This window comes from Mucor velutinosus, assembly GCF_035048745.1.
Source record: "Mucor velutinosus strain NIH1002 chromosome Unknown tig00001564, whole genome shotgun sequence".
Taxonomy (NCBI): Eukaryota; Fungi; Mucoromycota; class Mucoromycetes; order Mucorales; family Mucoraceae; genus Mucor; species Mucor velutinosus.
This window is the reverse complement of record NW_027041906.1, coordinates 1,093,288-1,120,844: the sequence shown is the minus strand read 5'-3', so window position 1 is coordinate 1,120,844 and position 27,557 is coordinate 1,093,288. Positions and strand designations below refer to the sequence as shown.

Genomic DNA, 27,557 nt, shown 5'->3' with positions numbered 1-27,557 from the left:
GTACAATATAATAATAAAATGTGTGTGAATGATATATAGAATGATAAATATTGGATTAACCTCGTGTTAATCTATGCTACTTTAGATAGAGACATTTCACCGTTCTTATGGCTTGATAAGAAGGCATCACGCACTTCATCTTCTTCAAAGTACTCGTTCAATGATTTCCCGCTTTGTCCCGTAAGTGCTTCCAAGTCTCTAGTAATTTCCAGACGTCGACCACTCAGCTTCTGCTGAAGTCCCCACATTTCCATCAAGAAAATGGCTTGGTCTTCATTTCCAATGCTGTCGCAGATGATTTGCTGTAATGTGGCACTGTCCATACGATTGATGGTGTTTTCTCTTTGCAAGCCAGAAAGAACACGTTGACCCACTTCTTCCAAAGTTAATAAGCTGGATGAGATCTTGTAAGCATTTCTGCTGTGACGCAGCGTAGGCGAATGAGCAACACAAGCAGTTGCGCGAGCAATATCAAACATATTACAGGATTCGACCGTGATTTCCAAATGCTGATCAGGTAGGGGGAAAGCATTGTGTTGAGCAATGTATTTACTGAACACCAGTAAATGCTGGTGAAGGACACCGGGATATCTCAAAATAGTAATGCCGTTGTTATCAAATTGTGAGTGCAAGTATGACTCAATAAGCATAAATTGAGAACGATAGGAGCCGTATATAATAGGTGTGGTAGTAGCAGAGGGAAGTTGTTCACAGCTTGGAGATGCAGGTGGACTGATTGAATCCAGCGGTGTGAAGGGGGTTAGAAAGATAACATGTTCTACATGAGCTTCTTTTGCAGCATCAATAAAGCTAAATGGTCATATTAGCTATCATTGCTACTATATCAACAAAATAAGGAGACTTACGCTTTGCCGTACAAGTAGGCATTGGAACGTTGCATTCTTTCGCTCAATGGATCAATCAGCAAGCAGAGCTTCGTGATTCCAGTGAGAGCCTTGACGGCAGCTTGATGATCGTTGAAGATATCGAATGCGACAACTTGAGCACCTAGGCCATGAAGAGATTTGGCTCTAGGAGTGGTGTCATCGGGCAAACCAGCGTAGACATGTTGAGCACACAGATGCTTGTGTTGAGCAGGTAATTGCAATAATTGCTGGACAATAGCAACGCCCTTGTCTCCATCAGTTCCAGACACAAAAATCGATCCTTTTCCAGCTTGTTGTTGGCACATTTGATTTGAAAAAAATTGTTAAGAAAAAGAGAGGGAAATCGAGGGGAAATTTTGTAAAGTTTTTATACTAGATGGATTGAACAACAGCTATCAAAATTTTACTATAAAAAAAAAGTCTTTATCTTATCCAATGGAAGCAGAGCAAACAAAATATACTTTTAGGATTCATTTTACCCTTAAAAGTGGTGAGAAGCATGATTCAATGGTATCAGCAAATATGGATTTGCGCAAAATGAGATAACGGCTATTCCGGTTAGTTTGGAATTGAGATGTATACACAAACAAAGCATCACTTTGATTATAATGCCATCATCAAGTCCTTGCGACCACTTTGAGCAACATTTGTTGGTTCATTTAGTTTGGAGAAGCGGTCCGAAAATAGCAAGTAAAACTAAGTGGGAATCTGATATTTCTGCCACTGCTGTTACACTACTAAATTTTGATATCAACATTGGGTACCCAATCCAATTACGCAAAGAGTCGTATCGACTGTTTATGAATACTATAGCAAACGCTAAATACATTGAATGTGCACTTGAACAGAGCAAGCCGATTGCTAGATTTTCAATCTTTCAGGAATCGATCTTTTACAGCAGTTGACTACAAAATTGTTGGGGCAAATGGGATCGTAATTGTGTGCGTCCGCAGTCAACAACATTTACTCTAGTGTCATCATTTTGATTTCACTGCCTCAGATTTTTGTGTCGATGACTATGAAAATGCACTGCATTCCTCTATCTTCATAGCATCCCATCAAAAGTTGTTGATACAAACATCGTTACTATGGAGAGATATCAGATGGCAAATCCAAACGTATTTCACATGTGGTGGACCTTTAAAAAATAAATGAGCAAAATCAATTCAAAAGAATTTTCTGGCACTTTTTGGCCATACAATCTCTTTTATCTTTCCCCTTATATAATACTGAGGTAAAATGGTTGCTACTGAAAATAAGAAGGCTCTCGTCTATTCTATTCTCGAATTCCTGCAAAAGTCTTGTGAAGACGGTACCATCAATAAGGACGATACTGAGGGTATCGAAGGTAAAGTTGGCAGTATGGGGAGTTTGTCAGTGGCATACTGATAACGCGAGGAATTTAGTCGCAATGCAATGTATTGGCGAAGCATTCGGCGTGGATGCTGCTGATGAAGCACAAAAGGAGCTTTACTCCACCAAGCCTGCTAATTTGCTTTCTATCTTTGATGTTTATCTCAACACCAAGAAGTCTACCAAGGTAACTTGAAAGTAAAATCAAACACTGTATGGTTGCATATCTGACGCGTTGTTCCTAGCCACCTGCCGCTGCTTCTGCTTCCAAGGTTGAGAGTAAGCTTTGTATGAGTGTGGTGACTATTTGTATAGTAATATCTCACATGAATTTCTTCTTTTGTAGATGTAAATATTATTCAACGGAAAATGAGAATGGAAGCTTGAAAAATAAACTAACAGATTGAAACAGGCTGCTACCAGTGAGGAGAACAAGAAGGCTGCTGAGGAAAAGAAGGCAATGGGTAACCGTAAGGTTGCTGAACGCAACTATCCCGAAGCCATCAAGCTCTACACTGAAGCTATTGCTCTCAATGCTAACAATGCTGTCTACTACGCTAACCGGTACGTTGTAAAATGAGTTTGGGGGGGGGGGAGGGAGGAATCAAATGTGTGCTTGTTGAGTTGTTTATTTCAGAATACTGATGACATGTTTATTTAGTGCTGCTGCTTATAGTCAACAAGGTGATCATGAGAAGGCTGTCAGTGATGCTCAAAAGGCCGTTGAGGTTGATCCCAAGTATAGTAAGGCTTATAGCCGCATGGGGTAAGTTTCTTCTTGATGTTTCAATCTTTGATACTCATAGATTATTATAGTCATGCTTATTTCTGTTTGAACAAATATCAGGATGCTGTCGAGGCTTATGAAAAGGGCTTGGAGCTTGACCCCAACAATGCTACTCTTAAATCTTCTTTAGCCACTGCTAAATCCAAGTTGAATGCCGGTAGTGTTGAACGTTCTGTTCCTGCTGAATCTTCCGCTGGTGGTGCTGGTGGTTTGCCCAACTTTGGTGGTGCTGGTGGTATGCCCGATCTTGGTGCTTTGCTCAACAACCCTGCTCTGATGAATATGGCTCAACAAATGATGCAATCAGGTGCACTTGATAATTTAATGAGCAACCCCAATGTTGCTAGAATGTAAAGTAGAAAGCTGTAGTATGACACAGTGTGTGTATGTGTATGTACATGGACACTAATGCGGCCTTACATAGGGCTCAACAAATGATGGGTGGTCAAAATGGTAGCGGACCTAACCTTCAAGATATGATGAATGATCCTGAAATGATGAAATTGTAAGTGGTATTGTTTCTGTACAAGGTAACATTAATCTAATCAACAACTCTAATACAGGGCTCGTGATGCTATGGGAGGCGCTGGAGGCCCCAAGCCTGATGATAAGCAATAAACAAATCCGTAACTCACTCATCTATACACTCACTTGAATATATATATATATATATATATAAAAAAAACAAACAAAATCATGTAATAAACATTCTATACACCATCATCTTTATTCATCTTCACTGTCTGACTCGTTTAACCAGTCAATGAACTTGGAGCTCTTCTTTTCTAATGCACTGCCCTTTTCAAGTGTTTCAAACCATTCCAAAAAGGCCTCTTCCTCGACCATTTCACAATCGTACCAATGCGACAAGGCGATCGCTGTCTTGTTGACCATGATAGGCTTGCGCACAGTGACAAAGCTATCCCAGGCTTTGAGCAGCAATAGTTGGTCTGCCTTTGTTTTGACAAACTATGCCATAATAATAAAAGATCAATATCAATGCATGCCCCACATCAACTGCATTAACTCACTGTCTTGAAGAGATGATTTCTTGATTTTAATATAGCCAACATGGATTGATCTGACTCTTCCTCCAGCAAACTCACTAACAGAATGTACAGCAGTTGCTTCTTGGATAGATCGTTTCGCATTTCCACCTTGGTAACTTCCTTGACATCCTCTGTGAGCTTCCCCTTTACAATGGTCGCTTGAGGTGGATGCGAAGAGAAGAATTTTTTCAATTCCACAATAATGGGCTCCTTTTGAGTTAACTTGGTGGTTGTTGTGCTGATGGATGGCGACTTGCTGGACTGATGTTCCATTTCATCTTGCTCTTCCTTGGATAATTTGACAATCTTCATCCATGATTTCTCATTGCTTTCCATCGTGACTGTATGCTTCTTTTCTTTACCGTTGCAATTGCCATTAACAGTTGAAAGAGATGCTGTCTTTTTACTGTTATTGGTGCTGCGTTGATGCTCGACAAACGCAGGACGGCGGAGTTCTTCTACTGAAACGGCAGGTACGGGAGTAGTAGTAGGCTTTGGTTGATCTTCCTTCTTACCAAGAGCAACAGGGCTCGGTCCATTGGGTTTCGCGGTAGTGGCCTGCTGAGGTTCACTATTGACAGGCAGTTCAGACAGCTTTTGACTTGTACTTTCAATAAGAGGTTCAGCCTTCTTAAGCGTTTCACTGCTATAATAAAATCAATCACAGATTCTGTCCCTAAATTTCTCTAGACTTACCTGTACTTGTTTCTGTCATTCGCATTTAATCTCCAGTTGCTACATTTGTCAGCTGCAGACATTTCTTCATGGTGGGTATCTACTGCCATATAGCCTGCTGCACTGTCATTAGTCATTGGCCGTTGGAATCGATGATGAGGAGGAGAGGAGCGACGATCTGTGACTGGTGCTGTCTCTTCCCTTTTTGGTGGTCTTGTCTTGAGCTCTTCCTCTCCATGCGCTTGAAAAAAATAAAGTGTTAACCCAAAGTTTATCATAAAGCAAATGTTTTCCCTTTACCAAAATGACACTTGGGACCATATTGACAGAATTTATCCTTCATAAACTTCTCGCATAGCTTTGTTTTGAACAGCTGATTTCCATTTGAATCAACATTAATACGATCGTCGCTTTTATCTTGCTGATGTTGCTGTTGATTTGATGCATCACCTGTAGTTCTACCACGCAATTCAACGACACCATGTGCAAAGTTGCATTTAGGTCCATAGGGACAGCTTCCTTCCGTCTCAAATCGCTCGCATAATCTTGTCTTGTACAGAGGCGAATTTTGTTGCTGAGTTTGCTGTGATGGCGAGGGTGAGGGTATTTGCTGCTGCTGCTGCTGCTGTGGCTGATGATGGTGCTCTTTATGTGCCTCTGCTAGTTGCTGCGGTTGCGGCTGCAATGGGTGTGGTGTTTGTTGATGACGAGGTCTATAGACAGACTTGTTACCCTCATCGCCACTGATAGACAGGGATTTCACTTCAGATCTGTCTTGCTGTGAGTTGGCTGCACCACTACCGCGACCAGCAAGCTTTCTTCTCTTCAAATCAATAAACGACTGGGCATGTTTGAATACCTCTTGCATCGTCTTAAAGACAACCTTTTCACAGCAGGTAGATTGACTAAACCACTGCATATGAACACCCTCTGCATTGGGTAGCAATCGAACATGGCTATCGACCAATTGAGCCAAGTGATACTTGACCTTCTTTGGTCTATTCAAAGCGCATTAGATCAAACAGAACACGCTCTCTGATAGAGCACCTTACTTTGTTCCCGATAGATATTTCAGCTCTATAGCAAATCCTTCTTCTACATGGAGTTCCTTTGGCCGAAGACCTGTGGCCTCTAAGGTTTCGCGAAGTGCGCATCTAGAGATTGGTTTAGTTAAGTTGAAGACAAGATACTGAGATGCTACTTACTTGATCTCATCCTCATTTCCAATTACCTGTCCTTTGGGACAAAACCAGTTCTTCTTGTTTGCAAAAGAGTCGTTTAATAATAAAAACTCTACGTTTCTCTGTATACGATATATAACTAATCCAGCGTAAGGTTTGGCTTGAGAAGGTTTGTCCATGTGTTTGTTGATGATTGTTTTGTCCTTCTCCGTAACTGTGATAATTAGATGGTTGTTGTAATACGGTGTCTAGCTACTGTTGTTGACGTATCGAAAGAGCCGTTGGTGAATGAGTCCTTGTACACTTGACTTGCAAAGAAAGAAAGAAAGAGAGAGAGAGAGAGAGAGAGAGACAGGAAAAGGAAAGAGCTGCTTGATTAGATTGCGAAAAAAAAAAAAGTTTATTTAAAATCTCGCTCATCCACAACAGTGGATAAGGAACCAATCAAAACAAGATGGCAGTGGCAGTTTACCGTAGAAATCAACAAGTGAAAGCGTAGTGATGCTCTGGATATGCCCTAATTTGACAGTACTCGATGAGAGATTGAGTGCTGCAGATGATACTATGCCCACTAGTTGGCAGCATATTCAACATGCACATTGCAATAGGCCAGTGCCATCGCAGATAGCACTGCAATGCGTACTATCATTCAGCTCAGAGATGCGTATACTCTTATCAATTGTCATTGGCTCTGCTAACTCAAGTCTACAGAGGCTATCCAGTTGGTTAGTTGCAATATCAAAAACGATCCATTCAGTTATTGACTGGTGGATGTTCATTCCCGAACAGGCCATCATTTGATGTGACAATTAAAACCGCAGGAAACGAAAAAAAAGACCTCTTTTCTCATCTTGTTCATCCACACCAACATTCACCATGGAGTCAGTAACCAGTTCAGCGCGCGATAGATCTGCCGAGATTGACAGATGTCTGTCCATGATTGTGCCATCTGCTTCTGATGAAATGAAGTTTGTGGGCATGTTGATTCTTCCTAAATTGCTAGAACAGAACAATTTGCAGGACATTGAACGAGTGTTTAAAGGGATGAATTTCAAGTTTATCGAGCGATTGCTACGAACGAGTGAGTATGGGCGGGTTTGCTGTGATGAACAGTGAACTAATCAAAGAGTCATGTCAGCACACAACGTAGATGCAGAAGTGCCTGATCCAGTTCTGAAGGAAATTGCAGTCAACGTGTTGGCTTGTTTTGCTCGTTTTGACAACTTGGCAACTGAACAGCACATGGTGGATAGAATCCCAGCATTATCACGCTTGTTGACACCCAACGACACATCGGATATCACAAACGAAGCCATGCAAATTCTGCTCCATGTGGCAGTGAAAAAAGAAGGTCTTGTCAAAATGCTGGATCCAGATGTATTGAAAAACATCTTGCACGTCTTACTGGAATCAGCAAAGGAGGAGGAGAGAAAGATGAGCACGCAATTGCTTACTTCCGTATACACTCGATCCTGCCAGCTGCTGCATTCAGACAAAATTCCCAGCTTGTATTCAGCCATGAAGTATTCTCTTCTTACACTCATCACCATCTTGTCAACTACATTGGGTAACGATCAAAGGATGCTCAAATTCGAGGCTCTGGATATTTTATCGGTTGCATTGCCTGATATTCCTATCGAAGTGAGTGCCATCGAGGTCTATTGAAACGAGTATCTCACTCTTATTGCTGATGTTTAGATGATGAAGCAGCTCAAGCAAGAGCAGGAAAAGAAAATGGAAGAATGGCTGGATCATTTGTTGAGTGGGTTACGGCAAATCATGAGCAGCAAGCTTCGTAAGTTGACTATACATGATAAGATTGCTTGTATTTACCATTGGCTTAGATGACTCGCAGAGAGGTAAAGCCATTCTGCTGATTGCCTGCTTATTGCGGTGCTTTGGAAACGAATGGCTCTTCAAGAGCTTGCAAGATACAAAATCCGCCAAGCGCAGAAAAGAAAAGGCTTCATCTGACAATGCCAACGATCCCATCAACAAAGCTTACGCTGAAGCCAATTTCCCAGCATTGTTGATTCATTTGGTCGCTATCGAAGCAAAAATCATGATTGACGATATCAATGACCGAGTGATCCAAGAGCACAACGAGGAAAAGACGATTACCAACCAACAAAAGCAATTAGTGCAAGAAATGATGGTGCCAGTCTACTTTGAAATCTTGGAGGCAGCAATGGAGTACTTGGCTGTGAACTTTGAGTCCAATGGCATGGATTCTGAAATGCTGCTGAAGCTTCGTACGACACTGTCTGACATGATGGACGTCGTAATGGAGCTATTAAAGTTTATGCAGGGAACCAAAGAGAATTTAGAGGACGATATGATTGCACAAGCCTGTATCCGTATCGTATCTATATGGATGGCAGAAGAAGGTTTTGAAATGCCTGAATAGGCAATGTGATTATATAAAAAATAAATGTTTATTGAGATGCAATGCTGCAATTACTACTATGATATACACTTGGCTCTTTCTCTTGAATTTTCTGCTGAGGTAGCGTAGATGGCGCTGCAAAGCAGGTGGGGCAAGTGCAATGGAATGTATCGCTGATATGAACCTTATGAAATGATACATTTTTAATACAAACGAGACATGTACATAACGTCATGACCACAAGCAGAGTTAAGGTTAATGTCATAAGCAACAAATTATACCTTGTCAACTGAAATAAAGGGTTAGTGAAAAGCAATCCAAAATTGCGTACATTGCAATAACATTTACTATATACGGGTCTCTTGTAACGTCTCTGGGAATACCAAATGTAAACAGTCTGTATCCAAAGTAGCCGATGGACCCGAGTAAGCCGAAAGAAAAGAGCCACATTACTCTGATATTTTCAGTTCGGATACCTTGAATAGCGAGCAGAAATGCTAGCAAACCAGTGCAAAAGACGACAATGCTTTCATAAGAGGGCACAGTGTATGCCATCATGCGCGAAGGCACTAATTGAGCGGCATAAGCAAACAGAAAGAAGAAATCGAGCTTCAAGAGTCCCGTGAGTATCGACCAAGCCATCAGTGTCGTACGCAATTGAGTGTCATCGGCACCATCCGTCACTGCTGCTGGTAGTGTGTGGCTCTTGTAATGATTCCATTTAAACAGTGAATACAGCTTTATGATGCAGCCTGTCATGATGATGAAGCAGATGGGAACAAGCACCAGAATGGCATATTCAAATGGCTTTATATTAGAAACGTATTTATCCACGGTATCTTGGAAAATCAGGCTGGTGTTACTGATGATTACAGACATATGTAATAGCTTATTGCTTGTAGGTGTTGCCGTTTCATTGCTTAAATTGGGCAATGTTGTTGCGTTTCCATCTGCTGCTGATGCTGCATCTACCAAAGGAGGAAACTGACAGCCTGCTTTCTCAAACATCAGATGCTGGATTGTTTGGATTCCTGTATATATAACAAGCAGAATACCTATTTATAAAGAACTAAGCAAGCTAAATATATTACACCATGCTCTACTATCACTTGCCATAAAGTAACAGAGCCATCAATTGGAAAACATTGCGTTGCCTTAAGCAATCTATGCATAGAAACACCTGATACACAAAAGCCATGATTAGGATGCCATGGTAGATTAGGTCCACTTGGCTGAGGCCCAGTGTGCGTAGAGAGAGATTGCATTGCGCAAAGACAAGTGTATGGTAATAGATGATACAGCCCTGCATAGCAGTGATAGCCAGAGCTTCAACAAAGAGGATAAAGAGCAAGACCATGCTAGCTGGGCAATGAATGATGCTCTTCTCTTGTGGATGCTGTGTTTGGTTTGGTGTGTCATTCTTGATGGACGTTGCATCTTGTACAAGCTTTGAATTGCTGTGGTTTGAGGGCTGTTGCTTCGTTTCTCTTAGACCTTGTATGAATTTGTGGATTTTGTTGTTGAGTTCCATCGTAGACAACAAGATGTGTGCGGAAAGAAAGCGCCTTTGTTTCATGGTACGGTACTTTTATGCATACACTCATTTCAATCAACGTATAAAGGAGAGATGTATGTCTAGTGCTCAATCACGCTAAAAAGGAGTGATTTTGCTCACATTATATTGCCATTTGGTGATAGAATACGGCTGGATCACTGGTTGAATCACTGTTATCGCTAGTTCAATAGGTTCTAACCCAGAATTTGACATTTCGATTTTCAGGTACGGGTTAGTTTAATACAGATTAGCTTTAGCAAACGGATAAGTGCTCTGTTTGTTGAGGCAACAATATTCACATATTCAAAGCTGGATTGATATCTAATGTGTTCAAGCCGTTTAAACCTTGCTAGTAGTGAAGCAAACTCGATTATCCCTGCAGGATGATGAATAAATGCCAAAATTTAATCTTGTACAAGAAAAAAGGCATATTACTTTATATAAATGGGGGTAAATATAGATTATGATACATCTAGTTGACGACAACGGACCAAGGATGCTCAATCTCACCGTATTGAATAGCGTTGATAGCATCATTGAAGCGTCTAGTGTAAGGACCAGCTTGGCTTTGAGCATCCTTGGGATCAAGAGGAATCTTGATATCTTCTCCCATGTAACCAATTTCCTTGATGGGACTGACAACACAAGCAGTACCAGCACCAAACATTTCAACAATACGACCAGCCTTTGCCAAATCACGAAGCTCAGGCATAGTCATGGTGCGTTCCTTGACTTCGAATTCGTTCCACTCCTTAGCCAAGCCAATGATAGAATCACGAGTGACACCAGGCAAGATGGAGCCATCTAAAGGAGGTGTTACGAGTTCCAAATCACCGTTATCGTTCTTGAGCAAGATGAACAAGTTCATGGTACCCACTTCGGTCAATTGATGTTGGTCACCAAACAACCACAAGTTTTGTTGGTAGCCTTTTTCAGCAGCTAAACGTTGAGGCAATAAACCGGGAGCATAGTTACCACCAATCTTGGCTTCACCTGTACCACGAGGCCATGCACGGACATATTCAGTAGTAGCCAACAAGCGAACAGCAGCGAATCCAGTCTTGTAGTAAGGGCCAACGGGACAACCAATGACAAACAGCTTGGCCTTGGTAGGAGCGTTGACACCCAATACTTCCTGTGTACCGATCATAGTAGGACGCAAGTAGAGGGAATAGCCCTTTCCTTCGGGAATCCATCTCTCATCTGTCTTTAAATACTCGCCAATGATCTTGATCAACTCGTCTCCATCAAATTGCTACATTCACATTTTAGAGTTAGAGGACGAGGAATTACCGTGAGAAAAAAAAACAACTTACAGGAAGCGCAATACGTGCAGTCGATCTGTTCATACGAGCCATGTTCATTTCGGGTCTGAAAAGACGAATCTTGCCATGCTCATCCTTGTATGCCTTCATGCCTTCGAAACACTAAGAGTCGCAACTTGAATATCAAATGCCTCTCACATCCATCTATAGCAAAAAAAAAAAAAAAAAAAAGAAAAAAACTCACCTCTGAAGCATAATGAAAGACAACAGCACTGGGAGCCAAACTCAAGTTTTCATAAGGGTGGAGTTGAGGAGCAGCCCAACCGCTCTTTTCGTCCCAATCAACAGAGATCCTGCATTTGAGGCATGAGTCCATCTCCCTCCTTATTCCAAGGTGCCTGACAACTTACATGTGGTCGGTGAAGGTGTTACCAAAGACAAGCTCGTTGTTAGCAACCAAAGGCTTGAGTGTATCTGCCTTTTTGATTTGAAGTTTGCTTGCCTATAAACCGATTGGATATGTTAGATCACACCAGACTTTTTCATACTCTATCTGAGATGACCTACACTTAATTCAGATGTGAATCGCTTTGCTTGAAGAAAGGCACTACGCTTGAATGATGGCAGGATTCTTGATGAGAACATGTTGTTATGAATAAGGGAATGAAAGCTTTCAAAATGTGGATGATGGAAAGGACGCCCTTAAATAGGCATCTCATAGGCCCGTCAGTCACGGTGATTCACTCGGAGTCGCACCCAAACATCTCGTTTTCTGTCTCCTGGGCATTCGATTGAGAGGACCAAACCAAACTTCCCACGGTGTTCAAGCTGCCAAAGACGCGCCTGTTGGTCCGTGGAAATGCTATGTTTGAGAAAATTACATTTTATATTATTGACATGACATTTTCATCTGCCCGAATCCAAGCATAAACCAAGTTGAATCACAAAAATGCAGCTTGGCCAATGAAATACAGCTGATGATCTTGTATACACCTGAGGTCAGGTCCAATCCCAACGCATTGTTCCCTTTGTGTGCCTTGAATACTTAAATTTTATCCGCACAAACAGCATTTGATAACAGAGAAAATGAGGAGTTTGTTGTTTATTTATATGCTTATATGTGTTGCGTGTGTGCGTATTTATATATAGAGATGAGAGAGAGAGAGAGAGAGGAGGATTAATACTTTGTGTCATCCTCGGTCATAATAGGCTTTCGTTTTAATTGTTGTGTGGAATTGATAAATGTAGGCGTCGGAGAAGGTGCATTTTCAATGTCAATGATGTTTCCATCTGGACCTAATCTAAATCCAATAGTAAACTGAGAGTCTCTTGCGCCAAATGGCACATGCAACTGGTCCATGGCTGTGTGTTGCTGCTGCTGCTGCATCAGTGGTTTTGTTGCTGATGTGGAAGATCGCTTGATGTTTCTAAAAGAAAAGGTATCGATGCGTCTTTTGGTCTTTGATCCCGGCTTTGCATTATTGAGCACAATGACTTGGCGATCATTAGGCGGGAAGGGTCCACCACCACCACCTGCAGGCGTGTTGATCATGGCACTGGGTGGTAGTGCAACACCGGGTGGAGGGGGCCCTCCCATCATGGGCACACTGCCACCGCCTCCATTACGGAGAAACACCTCTGTTGCAAATCCTCTGATTACCAGCGAGAAACTGTAAATGCACAATGCCCAATACGACTACAAGAAGAAGTTCTCATATAAGTAGACTGACTAGCATGAGATGCACTCGTACTTACATAGAATGCAAATTGAAGCACATAGAATATGATGCCAAATTTCAGCTCGTCTTGCCATAAATTGTCGCAGTTGTAATAATCGTTATTGTAGTTGAATGATGTCTGAGTGCCATTCATGGCGTTATTGACATTGTTGATGATAGAGGTCGATGCTTCGCTGACACATTGGTTGTGGTAGTTGCTCTGGTCGGTAATGAATATCACTAAATTGGCAAATGCGTCCACGAGCACAATGAACACACACACGAAGATGGCATGCGAAAAAGTGTGGACATGTCGGTCGGCCCGCTATAAAGAAGACAGGGTGAATACACATGTGGTAACTCGTTGCATTGTTGGATATATTTACAGTAATGAATATAAAAATGCCGCCCACCGAGACCAGTGATAGGATCAAATTTGCCACACCGTATACCATAATAGGCGCATTGATCATATAAGTAAAGAAGACTGTATGTATGGTTTGTTAGCATTGCTTCATCTTTGGGTGTACGCTCAAAACTTACGGCTTGAATTCTGAAACGACAGCACTGCCATGTACATTGAAAATGCCTGCTTTTGAATCAATACTTGTGTCTCGTTTGCTTCATGTATCTCTCGCTAACTTTACCGCCCATATTAGACAAATCAACACACATCCCAATCTCAGCGATATGCAGCCACAGCATTTAGGTGCTGAAGCAGTAGGAGGTGGAAACATGGACATTGGACCATACATTTTATATATATATAGAATAAATAGTGGTAAGAGATAGAATAGAAGAAACAAGAAGAAACAAGAAGAAGAAGAAGAAGAAGAAAAAGAAGAGATGAAAAAAAAAAGAACAAGACAAGAGGTATTATATAAACCAATATTTTGGGCAATAACAACAACAACAAAGAAATGGTAAGAAAGACCAAGTGATTATATATGAAAAAAACGAGTATATTAGGCAATGCAAATGTTGTTTGCAGATATCCTTAATTGTTAACGTTGTAACACCTCAGAGCCTTCTTCCTAATGAAGCACTACTGACTTTATCTCGCTTGTATCTTCGGTGTGCTTCTCGTAAATGCTCTGGTCGGATAGCACCGTTGTCTCCCCACTCTTCCATGATCTCTTTGGCTAGTAAAGTGTGTGAGCAAACCAACTCTGATGCTCAACGACAAAGGCTCACCTTTTTCTACAATCTCACCGACATACACCTTTGAGAAACCTGCTACTACAAATGCCATGGTTTGTGAGCATTGCTGATTCAATACCTGACTGACAAGCTGTTGCAGGACATCAATAGCTGCTCTACATACACTACTCCATCCCCACCTACCCTTTTCACATTAGTGCGATTCAGCGCTGAACGTCTGTAGCCTTCATATCGCTGTAGTTGATCGTCTGAAAAGTTCTCCAACAGCACTTTCATGTCCTCTTTTGCCTTCTCCATCTGCGCTTGCATGTTTGCATTGAAATCTACCACGACGTCTTCCTTTTCATCGTCGTCTGCTTCTGCATCTTCCTTGCTCTGTGCTTCCTTTCCTGCTGCTGCTTCGTCTTTGCTGGCTGCTGATGTGGCTGCTTCATCCTCTGCTTGCGTGCTCGCTGCCACGCTGCCTTCGCGGTCTGTTTCCACAGAGCCTTGACGTGATGGTGGTGCCGTGCTGTTGCTCTGTCGTCTGTATGGCGTTTGCGACGCTTGCTGAGAGGCATTTGTACCTCGTTTCATAGCAGCAACAGCCGCTGCTGCTGTAGTCAGTGGACGATTTTGTTGTTGCTGTTGCTGCTGTTGTAACGAATAATGAGGTGGACTTGTAGCAGACATACGTGGAGGCGAGAAGGCATGTAATGGCGATCGCTTGGATGGTGGTGGCGAAGTAGCATGTGTGCTTGACTTTCTTTTGCTATTATTACTCATGATGTTTATGTAGGAAGCGAGAGGGAGGAGAGTTCAAGAGCTGTAAGATATCATTTAGAAAATTATTTCACGGAGACAGACAAAATTTATTCAAACTCAAGATGGACGATATAAATCTGATACTAGAATCGACTTGGAAGGCAGTGAAATGGATCGATTATGGCCCCTATTGGAAGGATTGATCATGGTAGAAGGCCGCTTTTTCATGCTAAGCATACCGTTTTTGGCGGCTTGTTGCTGATGTTGCTGCTGCAAAACTTGCTCGTTCTCCTGCTCGTCTTCTTCTTCATCATCTTCGTCGTCTTCGTCTTCATCGTCGTCGAATTCATCATGCCAGGAGGGCGGGTCCTCTGTGCTCACTGAACTGCGACTCATGTCTGTACTCTTTCTGAATGGCCAAAATCCACCAACAATGGACTTTTTGCTCTCTTCATCTGTGGTGTCTTCATTAGGCTGCTGCTGATGTGTGCTACTACTGCTGCTACTATTAAATCTAATAAATGAACTTGCGTTACTAAGAATGGAGCCATTGTTATTAGTCGCTGTCAAAGGTGATGTGGTCGTGGGAGTGGTGCTGTTGTTAGTCAAGGATGTTGTGATGGACAGATTGACGTTGGAATCGCTGTTGTACCGGCTGGACGTTGGCGACGAGATGGATCTTGGCTTGGGTGGCTCACGCAGATTACTGAGCGCATCAATCACCTTTTCGCTGACCCAGGGCCTCATCAGCAGATACTGGATGATCAACTGCTGCTCCAGCTCCACCTCGGTCTCCTGGCGCTGATCTTCACCCATCAGCGCGGCTGTGGTTGTTCTGTTGCTGTTCTTCTTGGACGAGGAGCCAAAATGCAGTGCGTCTGACAGCATGGGACGGAACAGATGCTTCTTCTGCGCATGGACAAACGAAGGCGGAGGTTGTTGTGGGTATACTGGAGCTTTTTGAAACAGCTGAATACAGCTCAACACATCTTGCACACGGTTATCTTGCTGATTTCCTTTGGCTGCTGCATGCAAATAAGTGACATCGTGGATAAAGACACCTAAAAACGGCACTACAGGTTTAGACCACAAGCGTTTTCGTTCCAGCCCCATGTGTTCTCGGTATTTGCGGTAATTGTCGCATTCAGACATGAGCGTATTCAAAAGTTCCAGCCTTCCCATACGCTTCTTGGGTATACATTCCCATGTGCGTCTCAGGCGCTGGATAGGTGGTGTACCCAGTGCAGAGATTACAGCCTTGAGTGTCTGATAGTTGTTGAGGGCAAGCAGCTTGGTGGCAATCTTGATCCAGCGATGAATGATCTCTGCTCGTCTCGACGCTTCTTGTGGCAGCAAAATGGAGTGTTCAATGGATCGAGTGATAAAGTTGAAAAAGTCGGTGGATGCTACAATCTTCTTGTGCGGCGTACGAGCAGAATGGGACAGCAGAGCTTCTGGCGGGATGCCGCGAAAGATGGATGATTCGATTAAGGTTAGCTGATACGCTATCAGTTGTGGTGGAAACTGGAGAATGCTTGGAATCGTCATGGCACTCATGTACAGCGTGCGCACTTTTTCCAGTGTTTGTCTAGCGCAATATACCTTGTGTGATCTCTCTGACCTGAGTAGCAAGCCATCCGTCTCTGTGGAAGTGGATTCCAGCTCTGCTTCAAGTTCGTTCAAACGCTGTTGCAGTCTACGATGTGTTGCTAATAAAGGTGGTGCTGGTATATTGGGGACATAGTTGGGTTGCGATGTGGTGGCTGTGAGGGTAGGCAGCGAGATGCTGTCGCCTGTATTGGTTTGCGCTGGAACAAGATTGCGTGGATCAACCACTGTCTCCAACAAGACATCAATGGAGTCTCGCTGGCTTGTATCATCGCTCTGCACTACCCATGATTGACTCCTTTTTCTCATATGGGGTTTCATGTTGTTTGCATTGCTAAAAGAGCTTGTCGCAGGCCTTTTTGCTGGTGGTGGAGGTGGAGGTGATACAGCCTTTGTTGTTTCAAAATCTACCATCTCCTCTTCTTCGTCATCATCATCCTCATCTTCTACAGTTGTCGCCAGTAGCTGATTGGATTCTGTATCCATCATCTTGTCCTCCTCATCGTCGTTTTCGATAATGGTCATCTGCAACAGCTTGGAATCCTCTGCAAAACTCACAGAATTGCCTCTTCCTCTCTTTTGCATTGGTAGAATTGCTGGCGGCGTCCTGTTAGCTTCAGTTTTAGGCATAATTTCTTTCGGTTTAGGCGGTATCATCGGCTTTTGATGGATTTTCGTTGGTTTGGGCGGTACAGGTGGCGGTGGAGATTTCGCTTTTAAGTGCTGTTGCTGTGTAGCCATGCTTGCACCAGGCAATTTATGGACAACAATATTTTCTAATTGATCAAGACTTGATCTAAGTAAGGCAATGGATTTATCGTACTCTTGAGGTTTGGATACGATGGCTATAGTATTGCATTAGCTCGCTATATCCTTACAATGCGACATGTAGATATACATTACTCTGGTGAACAAATTTGACTCCGTAGAGTTGCTGGGTGGACAATTCGACAACAGAAAGGAAAGCCGCATATGCATCCTGTTTAGTTGCGATAGAAATAGGGATTAGCGTTTTCTTATTTTTAGCTTTATTTTTCATTTCAATACAACAAGATGCTTACCTTTGCTTTCCCCTGCTCTAGAAGCTGCGTTGCAGTGGTATAATTTATTGTAGAGTTCATTCAATACTATGTACAGGTATATATACAGTATATATATATATAAAGATTGGTAAGAGAAAAAGAAAAAAAAAAAAAAAAAAAACTAAACAAATGGCGAAATATATAGAGAAATCGGTTTCAGTCTTGTTTTGATTACTGGGTGCTGTGCTACACACTATACTTGATGTCAATAAATGTTGTTTAAATGAAATTTGATCTGGTTGCCATGGAAAACTTAAATGGAAGCCTTGTTGCGAATATATTTTAAATGTAAAGAGAGAATAAAAAAGATGTAATGATAATAAGAAGGAAGAAAAGTAATTAAATGCGCCCGTTCTCTTTTGATGGGCTGCTACTGTTTCGCTGCTGGATATTGTCGATTGATGATGATGGTTCAAGAACCAAACGCCGCTACCCAAGCTAATACCAGTTTGATGCAACTGGAATCGACCCAATGATTCAGCCTCCTTGATTCCCATTTTCATTTAGTCAGTCAAGTAGCCAGACAACACTAACAAGCAGTACGTTAATTGATGCTATTATAATCATGCATTGCATCTCTTGTCACAAAAGGCTCGTTTGCCTCAATTTGAAGATTCCCGAATGTGTCCATTTATCTCTATCATGATGAATGCCACCAGCTTGTGAATACATTTGAAATGGACATTACCTGACGCCGGGAATCCCCAACCTGCTTGAGTATTGGCCTTGAATCAAACCGTGTTACGGACATCAGATGATGCATGTATGATTACAACAATCAAATCTGATTATGCGGTGAGAGCCTACCGCTTCATCGACTCATGATTTCATTCGCCCTACCATGGGGTCATTTTGCTTTTTTTCTTCAAATGTGGGGTGCATGCCCTTTTGCAAGAGGATTCTATTTGTAGATTAATCGTGACCCAGATCAAGGCATATACCGAATCGTGTTGGTCAGTTGAAATAATAGAAAAAAGTTCTCTTGTGCTTATCCCAATCAACAATATGCGTTGTTTGGAGAACCAAGACATAAGGTTTGAGGATTTGATAATCATGGTCGTTAGAATTCAGAGAAAGGCAGCCTGCTCCTCACTATAGCACAGTGAACAAACTTGAATGATAATATCGTTATTTTTGCCAAAGGACGATTATCCTTTTTAGAATTAATCCATTTCAACGTTCGGATCATCACATTCATCTCAAATAACATTTCAAAAAACCTAATCAATGAATAACTCATAACCAAAAAAGCCCACTCGGCCTTTCCTACTAAGCTGGTTGTTGACTATTGATTCAACAGAGGGAGCTAAGGTGTTTGGTCAAAGCTTCATGTCGGTAAACAGCCAGGCATGAATTACTCCAGCTATGCACTGGCTGATGCTGCTGCTGCTGCTGAAACCCAATTCAAATTCCGCTTTTTTTCTCTGGATCTGAGAATTTGATTTGTGATCAATTTGACAAAAAAAAAAAACTTCCATCGAGGATTCCTCCAGAAGTACTATAGCTAACCTGTTTTTTGTATTAATTGTAATAAATACTTCTTTGGATTGTCTATCGAACGATACCAATTATTTTTATATGTCCCACCAAAAATAATTCTAAAAATGGCAAAATATGCAAACGCTATTTTAGTCGAAAAATCAGAATTCGAATTAGGAATTTCTCAAATTGGCAATTTCATATGATAGAGTGGATCTGTAGCTTTCGTTTACACTAATACTTGCCATGTAAAAAACGTCGCTTTTGGGTTGAAAAATGTGGTCGATTGATTTTTGACGATTTGGCCTTACTACCCCTCATGGATTTTGACCATTTTTTTGAAGATGCAAAAAAAAAATGAGATAAAGTAAAAGGAAGTAAGTATTAGTCAAGAGAAACCGTTTGGTGCCACTCTGACGGTCCAAAACGGCATATTCAAAGAGATATAATCAATTCAATACTATCAAATTCTACTGAATTCCGATGTATTGGTGGCTCAAAACTGGTGAAGCTGATATAGTATGTAGCTTGAGTATGCTGCATTGCATTGATTTAGATATTGTGTCTTTGATAAAGTTGAAGGCATGCTTTGTAGTTTGATTTAAAGGCAAATTAGCAGGACCAAAAGCACTAAATATTGCTGACTGGGCAGTAAACAACAGCCACCGTGAGCGATCCTGCTGATGACTGAGCCTCGTCCAAGAGAAACTACATAGCGCATGCTTTCCATGCTTTCAGACCTCGTAAACTATCCATGAAAGCTCGATGCTCTATGCAGGTCTCTTTTATGTAAGAGTTAAAGCCGGACCTAGTAGCGCTGCTACTGTACTGCCTCAGTATAAGCTCCATGTATGCGATATTGCCTGTTATGATCCTAAGCCTCTGCTACCCCTGAGAACCTCCTTTCCACAGCATCCCCTTCTTGAAAAAAACAGTATCGAAATCGACCTCGGAAATCGATGCAAATGTATTAAACATCATAACACACCTGCCTGTCGCGATAAACAAACAGGTTCTCTTTCTTTCCTTTATTGAATCGAACATTATGATCAAAATTGTTCTTCTCAACCTTTTAGTGTTATCTTGCACTCCATTTGTAGCGCTAATAAACGTAACAACCATACAAAACTGTCCAGCATTGTCACCAAGATCAACACCACCAAGCGACGTTCGTGATCTCAGAATAGACGATATCGAATTCATTGCAGCTTTGGGTGATAGGTTTGCAATTTCTTTATCAAATCATTAGATGTTTGTGTCTCAAGACTTGAATAGCATTTTCGCAGGTTACGGCATAAAAAATGTACCAGAGGGCCCGTTGGGACTCTTAAACCCAAATGCCTTGACAGAGTATCGAGGACTCAACTACATGATGGGTGGTGATCCTGATGCGATATCCATAGCCAGCTTTATAAAGCATTTCAATGCAAAGCTTCTGGGTTCATCTACAAACACCCATCCTTTGGTGTCTATCGCTGGAAACGTATCATATGCAACCCGTAAGCATGCATTATCAGCAGGAAGATAGGGCGTATGCTCATACAATTTGGTAGATTTCCCTCCTGTTGATAACCTGAATGCGGCAATTTCTGGTGCTATGGCCGTCAATTTGGATCTAGAGCTAGATTACTTGCTGCAAGGTATACATTATATCGTTGTACAGCAAGGAAAATGCTACTAAAAGCGTACGTGCAGAACTGAATAGTCCATTTGCATCAAACTTGAATGCAAAAAACGAATGGAAAATGATCAACATACACATTGGAAGTAAGTTTAGTCCCACAGACAAAGTATCATTTAATCATGCTTTACAACGTAGGCAATGAAATGTGTCAATCCTGCGACAGCAAGCTCACTAACTTGACTACACCTGAGGTATATGCTAGGGAAATAGAAAATGCTGTTCAACGTATCAAAAGATCGATCCCCAAGACCTTTGTCAATCTGAGTAAGCACCAAACATAGCATTCAAAAACTATCCCTGGCAACTAACGAAGCCATATTGCGCAGTTGGCATGTTTAGATTCTCTGTCATCAACCAAATGGCAAAAGCAAACCCACAATACTGCGCTAATAGAGATATTATCAAGCCTTGTGAATGTTTTCTTCAAAACAAGATGGATCATATGGACAGCTTGATGGAGCGTGAGTCTTGGATTATGCTTACAAACAGCGCGATAGTAACATTTTTGTATCAGAATTCAATACAAAGCTGATGGCCATTGCCAACAAGTATGCACCTCAGCCAGGATCCACATTCGGAGTAGCATACACTCCATTTCCAATCGATTTCCAGTCATTTCCTATCAATGCATTTAGGTAAGCACATTCCACGATGGCTTGCAGTAATATGGTACTAATGGCGATATGTGAATTTCAATAGCAACATTGACTGCTTTCATCCTTCTGTCAGCGCTCATCAGTGGATGGCAAAATCAATCTGGAATCAGCTATTTACAAAATCGAAGCCGTCTACCATGTTATTCAACTTTTCTGAAGAGGTAAGAAAAATGCGATTGGCTTGCATACTTTACTGACTTGTGTTTATGTCAGATCTATTGTCCCACAGACATTGATAGACTAGCAATCTAAGGCACTACCATCAGATACTTTAGTCGGAGAGGCTTCCTCTAATGTATATGATCATCTAAAATATATATACTGGAAAACATTCAAAAAAAAAGCAAACAAATTATATCCTTTCAAAAATTTAAAGAATTGAGTGCCATACAAGGTGCAAAACCATGGCTACTAAGCATGTAACCCAGTATTTGGTAATAATAATCTTTAAGGGTTTACCGTAGCGAAACAAAGGTGCATAACCATAGAATTCAAGCAGCAAATTCGGGGTTTCATTTTCATTGTTAATAAGCTTATCACCAACAACATAATGCATCAAAATTTGCATAAATCAGCTTTACCAAAATCAATGTGCCTCCTATTCGAATTAAAAATTGCTCAAACTACATAACTGTCTTTCCAGTAATTTGCAGCTACCAAAAATGTGATTCATGCCGTGTAAATAAAAGCTATACAGCAAAAATACAACCAAATTGGACAGATTTCAGGTCTTTATATCTTGACATGTATACCTTTCTGAGCCACCGGAATGACGCCAAACAATTGTACTCGAGTAGCAGTAACTTCCTGACACCTTTGCTCAACTTTTTTGAGCCAAGAAAAAACATGGTCAAAAATCGACTAAAAAGCATGAGGGGTACCTCATGCTTTTTGACAAAAATCAAACGATCGCATTTTTCACCTTGAAAATGAAGACTTTTACTATGGTATACGAGCCTTTCAGCACTTCGGGTGGTTTCCTGACCTACGCTTCGCTTCGGTGGAAACCAACCTACGTTCAAACGGCTCGCGCTGCCGCGGGCCTTTGGCTAATATCCCAAAATTAATATAGCTAAAATGTTAGAAGAGGAACCCTGATTGTTGATTGATATGTAATCACTAATCGTATGAGTGTTTATGCTTCGGATGGTTCTCACCGAAGCGTAGCAAAGGTAGAGAACCAACCTGCGCAGCGGCAGCTCGTGCTACTGATTGCTCTTGCGTATTTTATCAAAATACTGCTACTTTCATTTTGACCCTCCACTTACACATAGTAACCCTTCATATTATCTGTGGATCTGATTCTTATGTGATGTTCTACATCCATATACACGTAGCTACTTCATATACGGGCAAGCAGCATACTGGTATTCCCACTTTTTAGTCCTTAGTGTCCCTAATACAGCAAAATATGAGTGCATTTGAGCTGCATTTTCTTGCGTTCAAGGCCGTTTTAGATCGTCAGAATAGCCCCAAATGGTTGCTTTCATATGGCAGTTACTTTCTGACACTTTTGCTCGACTTTTTGGGGACCAAAAAAACATGGTCAAAAATCGACCAAAAAGCATGAGGTATCCCTCATGGTTTTCATCGAAAATCAAACGACCGCATTTTTCATCTTGATAATGGAGACTTTTACTATGGTATATCTTGAATCAAAATGTTTCTATCAATCCAAAGCAACCTCTGAAATTATCTTTGTGGGACTTTGATATGTAAAATTTCGACATTTTGGCCATAAATCTCTTTTCATATTTTTACAAATCATTCAATAAGTGAATTCAAAACATCTATTTTACTTAGTACCATTGGAAGCGCCTTGAAAAGTACTCCAGGAAAGCTTAAGGAAGCATGGGGTGATTATCATACTTCACTTAGTCGAATCTGCAAAAATAGCTCGATCGAGTCCAAAATTATCAAAATATGTCCAATCTGGAACAGACTATGATTCTGGGTTTGAATTAATTTTGGCTGGTAGGGCCAGCTGGAAAACTCATGCCCTTTTCATAAGGCAATACAGTAGTAAATGCCCTTGAAGCGTATAGAAAGTAGGTGGCAGGTCATAGCACTATCGTTTATGATGATATTTTATTGCCTTCTATATCGTTCATAATGATATTTTATTGCATTCTATATTTAATAACGTTAGTCTGGACATTGACAATGCATGGGTTGCATAAAATGTCTGCAGTAAGTAATGAAATCTCTGAGGCTCTGAGACGTCGCTCAAATAAAACATTGACAGCACTGAGCAGAGGAAAGAGGGTAGAAATTACAGTGGTTTTTGTTGATTGATTGTAAAATCATTATTCTCATATGAGCCAGGTCTGATAGATGCCTTGAAACTCAGGTTCCATATTAGGATTGTAAAGTGCAAAAGTACTGAACATTTATTATGTTATGATATGAGCCAGGTCTGATAGATGCCTTGAAACTCAGGTTCCATATTAGGATTGTAAAGTGCAAAAGTACTGAACATTTATTATGTTATGATATGAGCCAGGTCTGATAGATGCCTTGAAACTCAGGTTCCATATTAGGATTGTAAAGTGCAAAAGTACTGAACATTTATTATGTTATGATATGAGCCAGGTCTGATAGATGCCTTGAAACTCAGGTTCCATATTAGGATTGTAAAGTGCAAAAGTACTGAACATTTATTATGTTATGATACTGAATCAAAATGTTTCTCTCGATCCAAAGCAACCTCTGATATCACTTTTATGAGGTTTTCATATGCACAATATGGCTATTTTCGCTATAAACCTCATTTCAAATTTTATTAAATTGCTCAATAATCTCATTCAAAACACTTATTACAATTAGCGCCATCGGAAGCGCCTTGAAAAGTACTTTAGAATGTATTAGGAAGCGTAGGGCTAACATCACACTGTACATAGTCGGATATTGCAACATTGATCAAAGAGGTCGAAAGATGACAATATCTGTCCAATCTTAAACAGAAAAAATAATCTGAGTCTGAATCAATTTTGGCGGCGGCTTGCTGCTGGCTGACCTAAATGCCTTTCTGATGATGACAATGCTGACTGCAATGCTGATTAAATGGGAACAATGGAGTTGAAAGGACAATTGATTAGCCCATATATCTTTTTTTGGAGAGTTTTGTCACATGAAGGTGTCTTTTGCAATGACAATATCTCAGAAAATCGCTGTAGATCTTACACAAATCCTGTATTTGCGCATGGCTAGCTTTATGTCGCCATATTAAGAGCAGCAGCAGCAACAGCAGCGAATGGTATGACAATTCTACTATCAGAAAATGGAAATTGTGGTGTACACATGCTGAATGTTCTTTCACACTGCCTCAATGATAGGCTTCGTTTGATATCAGTGTAAGCAAAAAGGGAGCAGAGGTAGCTATCTCTTCTCCTCTTCCTCCTGGCTCTGATATAGCCTTTCTTTTACTAACAAGTGATTGTTTAAAATCTACTTGATATACCTGATTTAAAATGTTTTCGGCGAGAGCCCGCAGGGCGACGTCGACATCGAGCGCAGCGAGAGAGATCAGCTAGTGAAACTGCTCAATAAGCTTGAATTCATCCAACTAGGCAACTAGTAGTTCTGCGATCCAATGTCTGGACTCCGGTTGTCTGGCTTGATTTGACGACAATAAAGCAAGTTTTACTTAATTTTTCTCTTTTCTTTACCACGTAACCATGTCTGGCGTCAAGAGAACATTTGATTTCCAAGGAGAAGCATCATCTAAACGCGTTCGATTTGACAGCAAGTCAAAATCAAAAAGGAACAGTGGGGAAACTGATTTCGAGTTTAATCATGAAGACGAGCTAGAGGACAAGAAAAATCGCCGTGGAGCAGTAAATTTTGACGTCTACGATAGCGATGATGAAGAAGTAGGCGGTGGTGTCTACAGCAGCGATTCAGACGATGAGGGAAGCAAGAGGAAGAAGGACGAAGAGGAGGAGAAGGTGCCCACTGCACCTGGAGAAGATTTTGATATGTTTGGTGGCGAACCAGAGCCTTCCACAGAGAAAGGGAAGGGCAAAGCCAACCCCAATCAAGAGATTGAAGGCCAAGAATTCAATTCGTACGACCGTGAATCGGAAGACGAGTCAGACATTGAGGATGGACAAAAGAAAGAGTCAAAGATCTCAGCATTCAATATGAAGCAAGAGATGGAGGAAGGTAGTCTGGATGAAAAGGGAAACTATATTCGCAACAAAGTGGATCCGCAAGCATTTCATGACAAGTGGATGGAAGGCATTTCTCGCAAGGATATGAATCAAGCAAAGGCAGCTCACGAGAAGCGTGAAAGAGAGGAAGCGTTGAAGGAAGCAGAACGTCAGTCAAACGTACCTCAATCACAAAATGATATATACAAGGCATTGGTGGAATACTTGAAGCCTGGACAAACAGTGCAGGAAGCATTAACATCGCTGGCGAATTCATTGCCCAAAAAGCTACCTGCTTGGAAGCAAAAGATGCTAGACAAGAAGAACAAGAACAAAAAGGGCAAAGAAGCAGCAGGGCCCGCCCCATTGACAGAGCAAGAGGAGGCATCCAGACGCAAAACAGTAGAAACCATCACAGGGTTAGCGGATCAAATGATGGCACTGGGACATTTCAATATCTATGAAGACACATTTGAGATTATGGTGCGTCACTTAAGGAAAGAAGGCGTTGTGCCTCAAGACTGGATGCCTGATTCTTTTCAATAAAAGCTTTATTTTCTTTAAATTTGGCCGTTGAATTTATTCTCAAGCTTCTCCCAAGCCTTGTAGTAGTTTTCTTGCACTTTACCGCAGGTCTCGAGGCCCCAAGGCGTGAGGGAAAGCATAAAACTTGTTTCAAACATGAAGGCTTGGTTGTTTTCACCCACATACACTGGCTTCAACTCTGCTTTGGATGCTCCTTCAAAGACGGCGGCATCAGGTCCATGAGGTGTCATTGCATTGTGAAGAGAGCCACCGCCTGGAGAGAAGCCATCAGATTTGCCATCATAGTCGCCAGTGATCAAGCCCATGAATTCAGACATGCAGTTGCGATGGAAATAAGGTGGACGGAATGTCTTTTCAGTAACAGCCCAACGAGGAGGGAAGATAACGAAATCAGCCACTGCAACACCAGGTGTATCAGATTTCGCTGTCAACACTGTAAAGATGGAAGGATCCTATATACACAAGCATGAGTTTGAAGGTTCTTGGTTGTCACACTAGCAACTTACAATATGGTCAAACGAAACGCTGTTGATAACACAGAAATTGGCCAAATTATACTTGTAAGGAGCATAATTGCCGTGCCATGCAACCACATCAAACGGCGTGTGCTTTTGCTTTGCACTAAACATTTGGCCATTGAATTTGGTCACAATCTCCCAATCTACGTTGTTTTCCTCCTCGAAAGCAGCCTTGGGTGTCAAGAAATCTCTGGGATTGGCAAGGCCATTGGCACCGATGGGCCCCAAATCGGGCAGCTCAAAATGGGCACCGAATACCTCCAAGACATAACCTCGAGAATCACCATCGGGAAGACTTACACTATAGCGAACGCCTCTCTGAATAACAGCAATCTCGTTGGGAGCCACCTTCATTTTACCAAATTCTGTAAAGATATCCAAGACACCTTGTTGAGGCACGATTAGGAAATCGCCATCCGAGTTGTAGAATGCAGTTTTACCCATATCTGTGTTTGCAGCGTAGATGTGGATACCGAGGCCACTGCGACATGCTGGATCACCCGCACCAGCCAGTGATTTGAGGCCTTGCACAAAGTTGACCTTGTCTCCAGCAGCAGGCAAATCAAATGGACTCCAACGGATCTGAGTAGGTGTGATCAGGATGTCTTCCCCGCCAAATTTGGACACCAATAAATCATTGACGGTTTTGTTACGAGCGAATGGTGTATGGACGACAGATGGGCGAATACGGTAGAGCCAGCTTCTTTGGTTGTGTGTACGAGGCACTGTGAATGCTGTTCCTGACAGCTGTTCGGCATACAAGTTGTAAGGACACTTTTGTGGGGTATTTTGACCTTTTGGAAGTGCGTCTTTCAATGCCTCCGATGAAAAGTGGTTACCAAATCCTTCTTGATACTCGTAATCGTTGGTGGCGGACATGATTGAAATAATTGTAGAAAGATAAAGAAGAGACGCACGCTATAACACTTTTCAGCTTGTTTATATACAAATCACTCGGATTCAACAGGTCGTGGGAATCCAGAATACCCCCCATTATGCGATTTGACAAACCGATACAGCATGAATTTATTTCCTGTTGACCGCAATAGAGGCCCTGACGTATCATACGAGA

General features: G+C 41.6%; 12 protein-coding genes across 12 annotated transcripts; 4 read left to right on the top strand and 8 right to left on the bottom strand.

Moving 5' to 3' along the window:
* Positions 1-71: 71 nt before the first annotated feature.
* Positions 72-1,192, bottom strand: ATC70_010639 (uncharacterized protein; the record flags this gene model as incomplete). Its single annotated transcript, XM_064829851.1, has 2 exons — positions 72-810; positions 867-1,192. The coding sequence occupies 2 exons, from the start codon at positions 1,190-1,192 to the stop codon at positions 72-74; spliced, it is 1,065 nt and encodes a 354-aa protein (XP_064682353.1).
* A 934-nt stretch (positions 1,193-2,126) lies between these two features.
* Positions 2,127-3,645, top strand: ATC70_010638 (uncharacterized protein; the record flags this gene model as incomplete). The annotated part of the gene is made up of 8 exons (XM_064829850.1): positions 2,127-2,235; positions 2,294-2,427; positions 2,486-2,554; positions 2,653-2,804; positions 2,902-3,006; positions 3,057-3,377; positions 3,452-3,532; positions 3,591-3,645. The coding sequence occupies 8 exons, from the start codon at positions 2,127-2,129 to the stop codon at positions 3,643-3,645; spliced, it is 1,026 nt and encodes a 341-aa protein (XP_064682352.1).
* Positions 3,646-3,753: 108 nt separating this feature from the next.
* Positions 3,754-6,111, bottom strand: SCT1_4 (Glycerol-3-phosphate/dihydroxyacetone phosphate acyltransferase; the record flags this gene model as incomplete). The annotated part of the gene is made up of 6 exons (XM_064829849.1): positions 3,754-3,996; positions 4,059-4,722; positions 4,773-4,992; positions 5,052-5,749; positions 5,804-5,905; positions 5,957-6,111. The coding sequence occupies 6 exons, from the start codon at positions 6,109-6,111 to the stop codon at positions 3,754-3,756; spliced, it is 2,082 nt and encodes a 693-aa protein (XP_064682351.1).
* A 697-nt stretch (positions 6,112-6,808) lies between these two features.
* On the top strand, positions 6,809-8,339 carry ATC70_010636 (uncharacterized protein; the record flags this gene model as incomplete). Its single annotated transcript, XM_064829848.1, has 4 exons — positions 6,809-7,013; positions 7,071-7,573; positions 7,631-7,727; positions 7,777-8,339. 4 exons carry the CDS (start codon positions 6,809-6,811, stop codon positions 8,337-8,339), a joined length of 1,368 nt encoding a protein of 455 aa, XP_064682350.1.
* Positions 8,340-8,593: 254 nt separating this feature from the next.
* On the bottom strand, positions 8,594-9,326 carry OSM2 (Osmotic growth protein; the record flags this gene model as incomplete). Its single annotated transcript, XM_064829847.1, has 3 exons — positions 8,594-8,607; positions 8,667-8,715; positions 8,772-9,326. 3 exons carry the CDS (start codon positions 9,324-9,326, stop codon positions 8,594-8,596), a joined length of 618 nt encoding a protein of 205 aa, XP_064682349.1.
* A 1,019-nt stretch (positions 9,327-10,345) lies between these two features.
* On the bottom strand, positions 10,346-11,783 carry ATC70_010634 (Hexosyltransferase; the record flags this gene model as incomplete). The annotated part of the gene is made up of 5 exons (XM_064829846.1): positions 10,346-11,128; positions 11,190-11,300; positions 11,383-11,491; positions 11,549-11,640; positions 11,706-11,783. 5 exons carry the CDS (start codon positions 11,781-11,783, stop codon positions 10,346-10,348), a joined length of 1,173 nt encoding a protein of 390 aa, XP_064682348.1.
* Positions 11,784-12,315: 532 nt separating this feature from the next.
* Positions 12,316-13,329, bottom strand: ATC70_010633 (uncharacterized protein; the record flags this gene model as incomplete). Its single annotated transcript, XM_064829845.1, has 3 exons — positions 12,316-12,834; positions 12,894-13,181; positions 13,243-13,329. The coding sequence occupies 3 exons, from the start codon at positions 13,327-13,329 to the stop codon at positions 12,316-12,318; spliced, it is 894 nt and encodes a 297-aa protein (XP_064682347.1).
* A 547-nt stretch (positions 13,330-13,876) lies between these two features.
* On the bottom strand, positions 13,877-14,782 carry MEP2_1 (ammonium transporter; the record flags this gene model as incomplete). Its single annotated transcript, XM_064829844.1, has 3 exons — positions 13,877-13,998; positions 14,051-14,147; positions 14,201-14,782. 3 exons carry the CDS (start codon positions 14,780-14,782, stop codon positions 13,877-13,879), a joined length of 801 nt encoding a protein of 266 aa, XP_064682346.1.
* A 96-nt stretch (positions 14,783-14,878) lies between these two features.
* asa1 (Astra associated protein 1 Asa1) lies at positions 14,879-17,408 on the bottom strand (the record flags this gene model as incomplete). Its single annotated transcript, XM_064829843.1, has 2 exons — positions 14,879-17,214; positions 17,273-17,408. The coding sequence occupies 2 exons, from the start codon at positions 17,406-17,408 to the stop codon at positions 14,879-14,881; spliced, it is 2,472 nt and encodes an 823-aa protein (XP_064682345.1).
* Positions 17,409-20,179: 2,771 nt separating this feature from the next.
* RRP9 (pre-rRNA processing protein) lies at positions 20,180-21,522 on the top strand (the record flags this gene model as incomplete). Its single annotated transcript, XM_064829842.1, has 8 exons — positions 20,180-20,429; positions 20,484-20,570; positions 20,626-20,697; positions 20,750-20,878; positions 20,941-21,075; positions 21,129-21,249; positions 21,314-21,431; positions 21,484-21,522. The coding sequence occupies 8 exons, from the start codon at positions 20,180-20,182 to the stop codon at positions 21,520-21,522; spliced, it is 951 nt and encodes a 316-aa protein (XP_064682344.1).
* A 3,425-nt stretch (positions 21,523-24,947) lies between these two features.
* Positions 24,948-25,967, top strand: ATC70_010629 (uncharacterized protein; the record flags this gene model as incomplete). The annotated part of the gene is made up of 1 exon (XM_064829841.1): positions 24,948-25,967. One exon carries the CDS (start codon positions 24,948-24,950, stop codon positions 25,965-25,967), a length of 1,020 nt encoding a protein of 339 aa, XP_064682343.1.
* A 14-nt stretch (positions 25,968-25,981) lies between these two features.
* ATC70_010628 (uncharacterized protein) lies at positions 25,982-27,364 on the bottom strand (the record flags this gene model as incomplete). Its single annotated transcript, XM_064829840.1, has 2 exons — positions 25,982-26,419; positions 26,474-27,364. 2 exons carry the CDS (start codon positions 27,362-27,364, stop codon positions 25,982-25,984), a joined length of 1,329 nt encoding a protein of 442 aa, XP_064682342.1.
* Between the last annotated feature and the right edge of the window lie 193 nt (positions 27,365-27,557).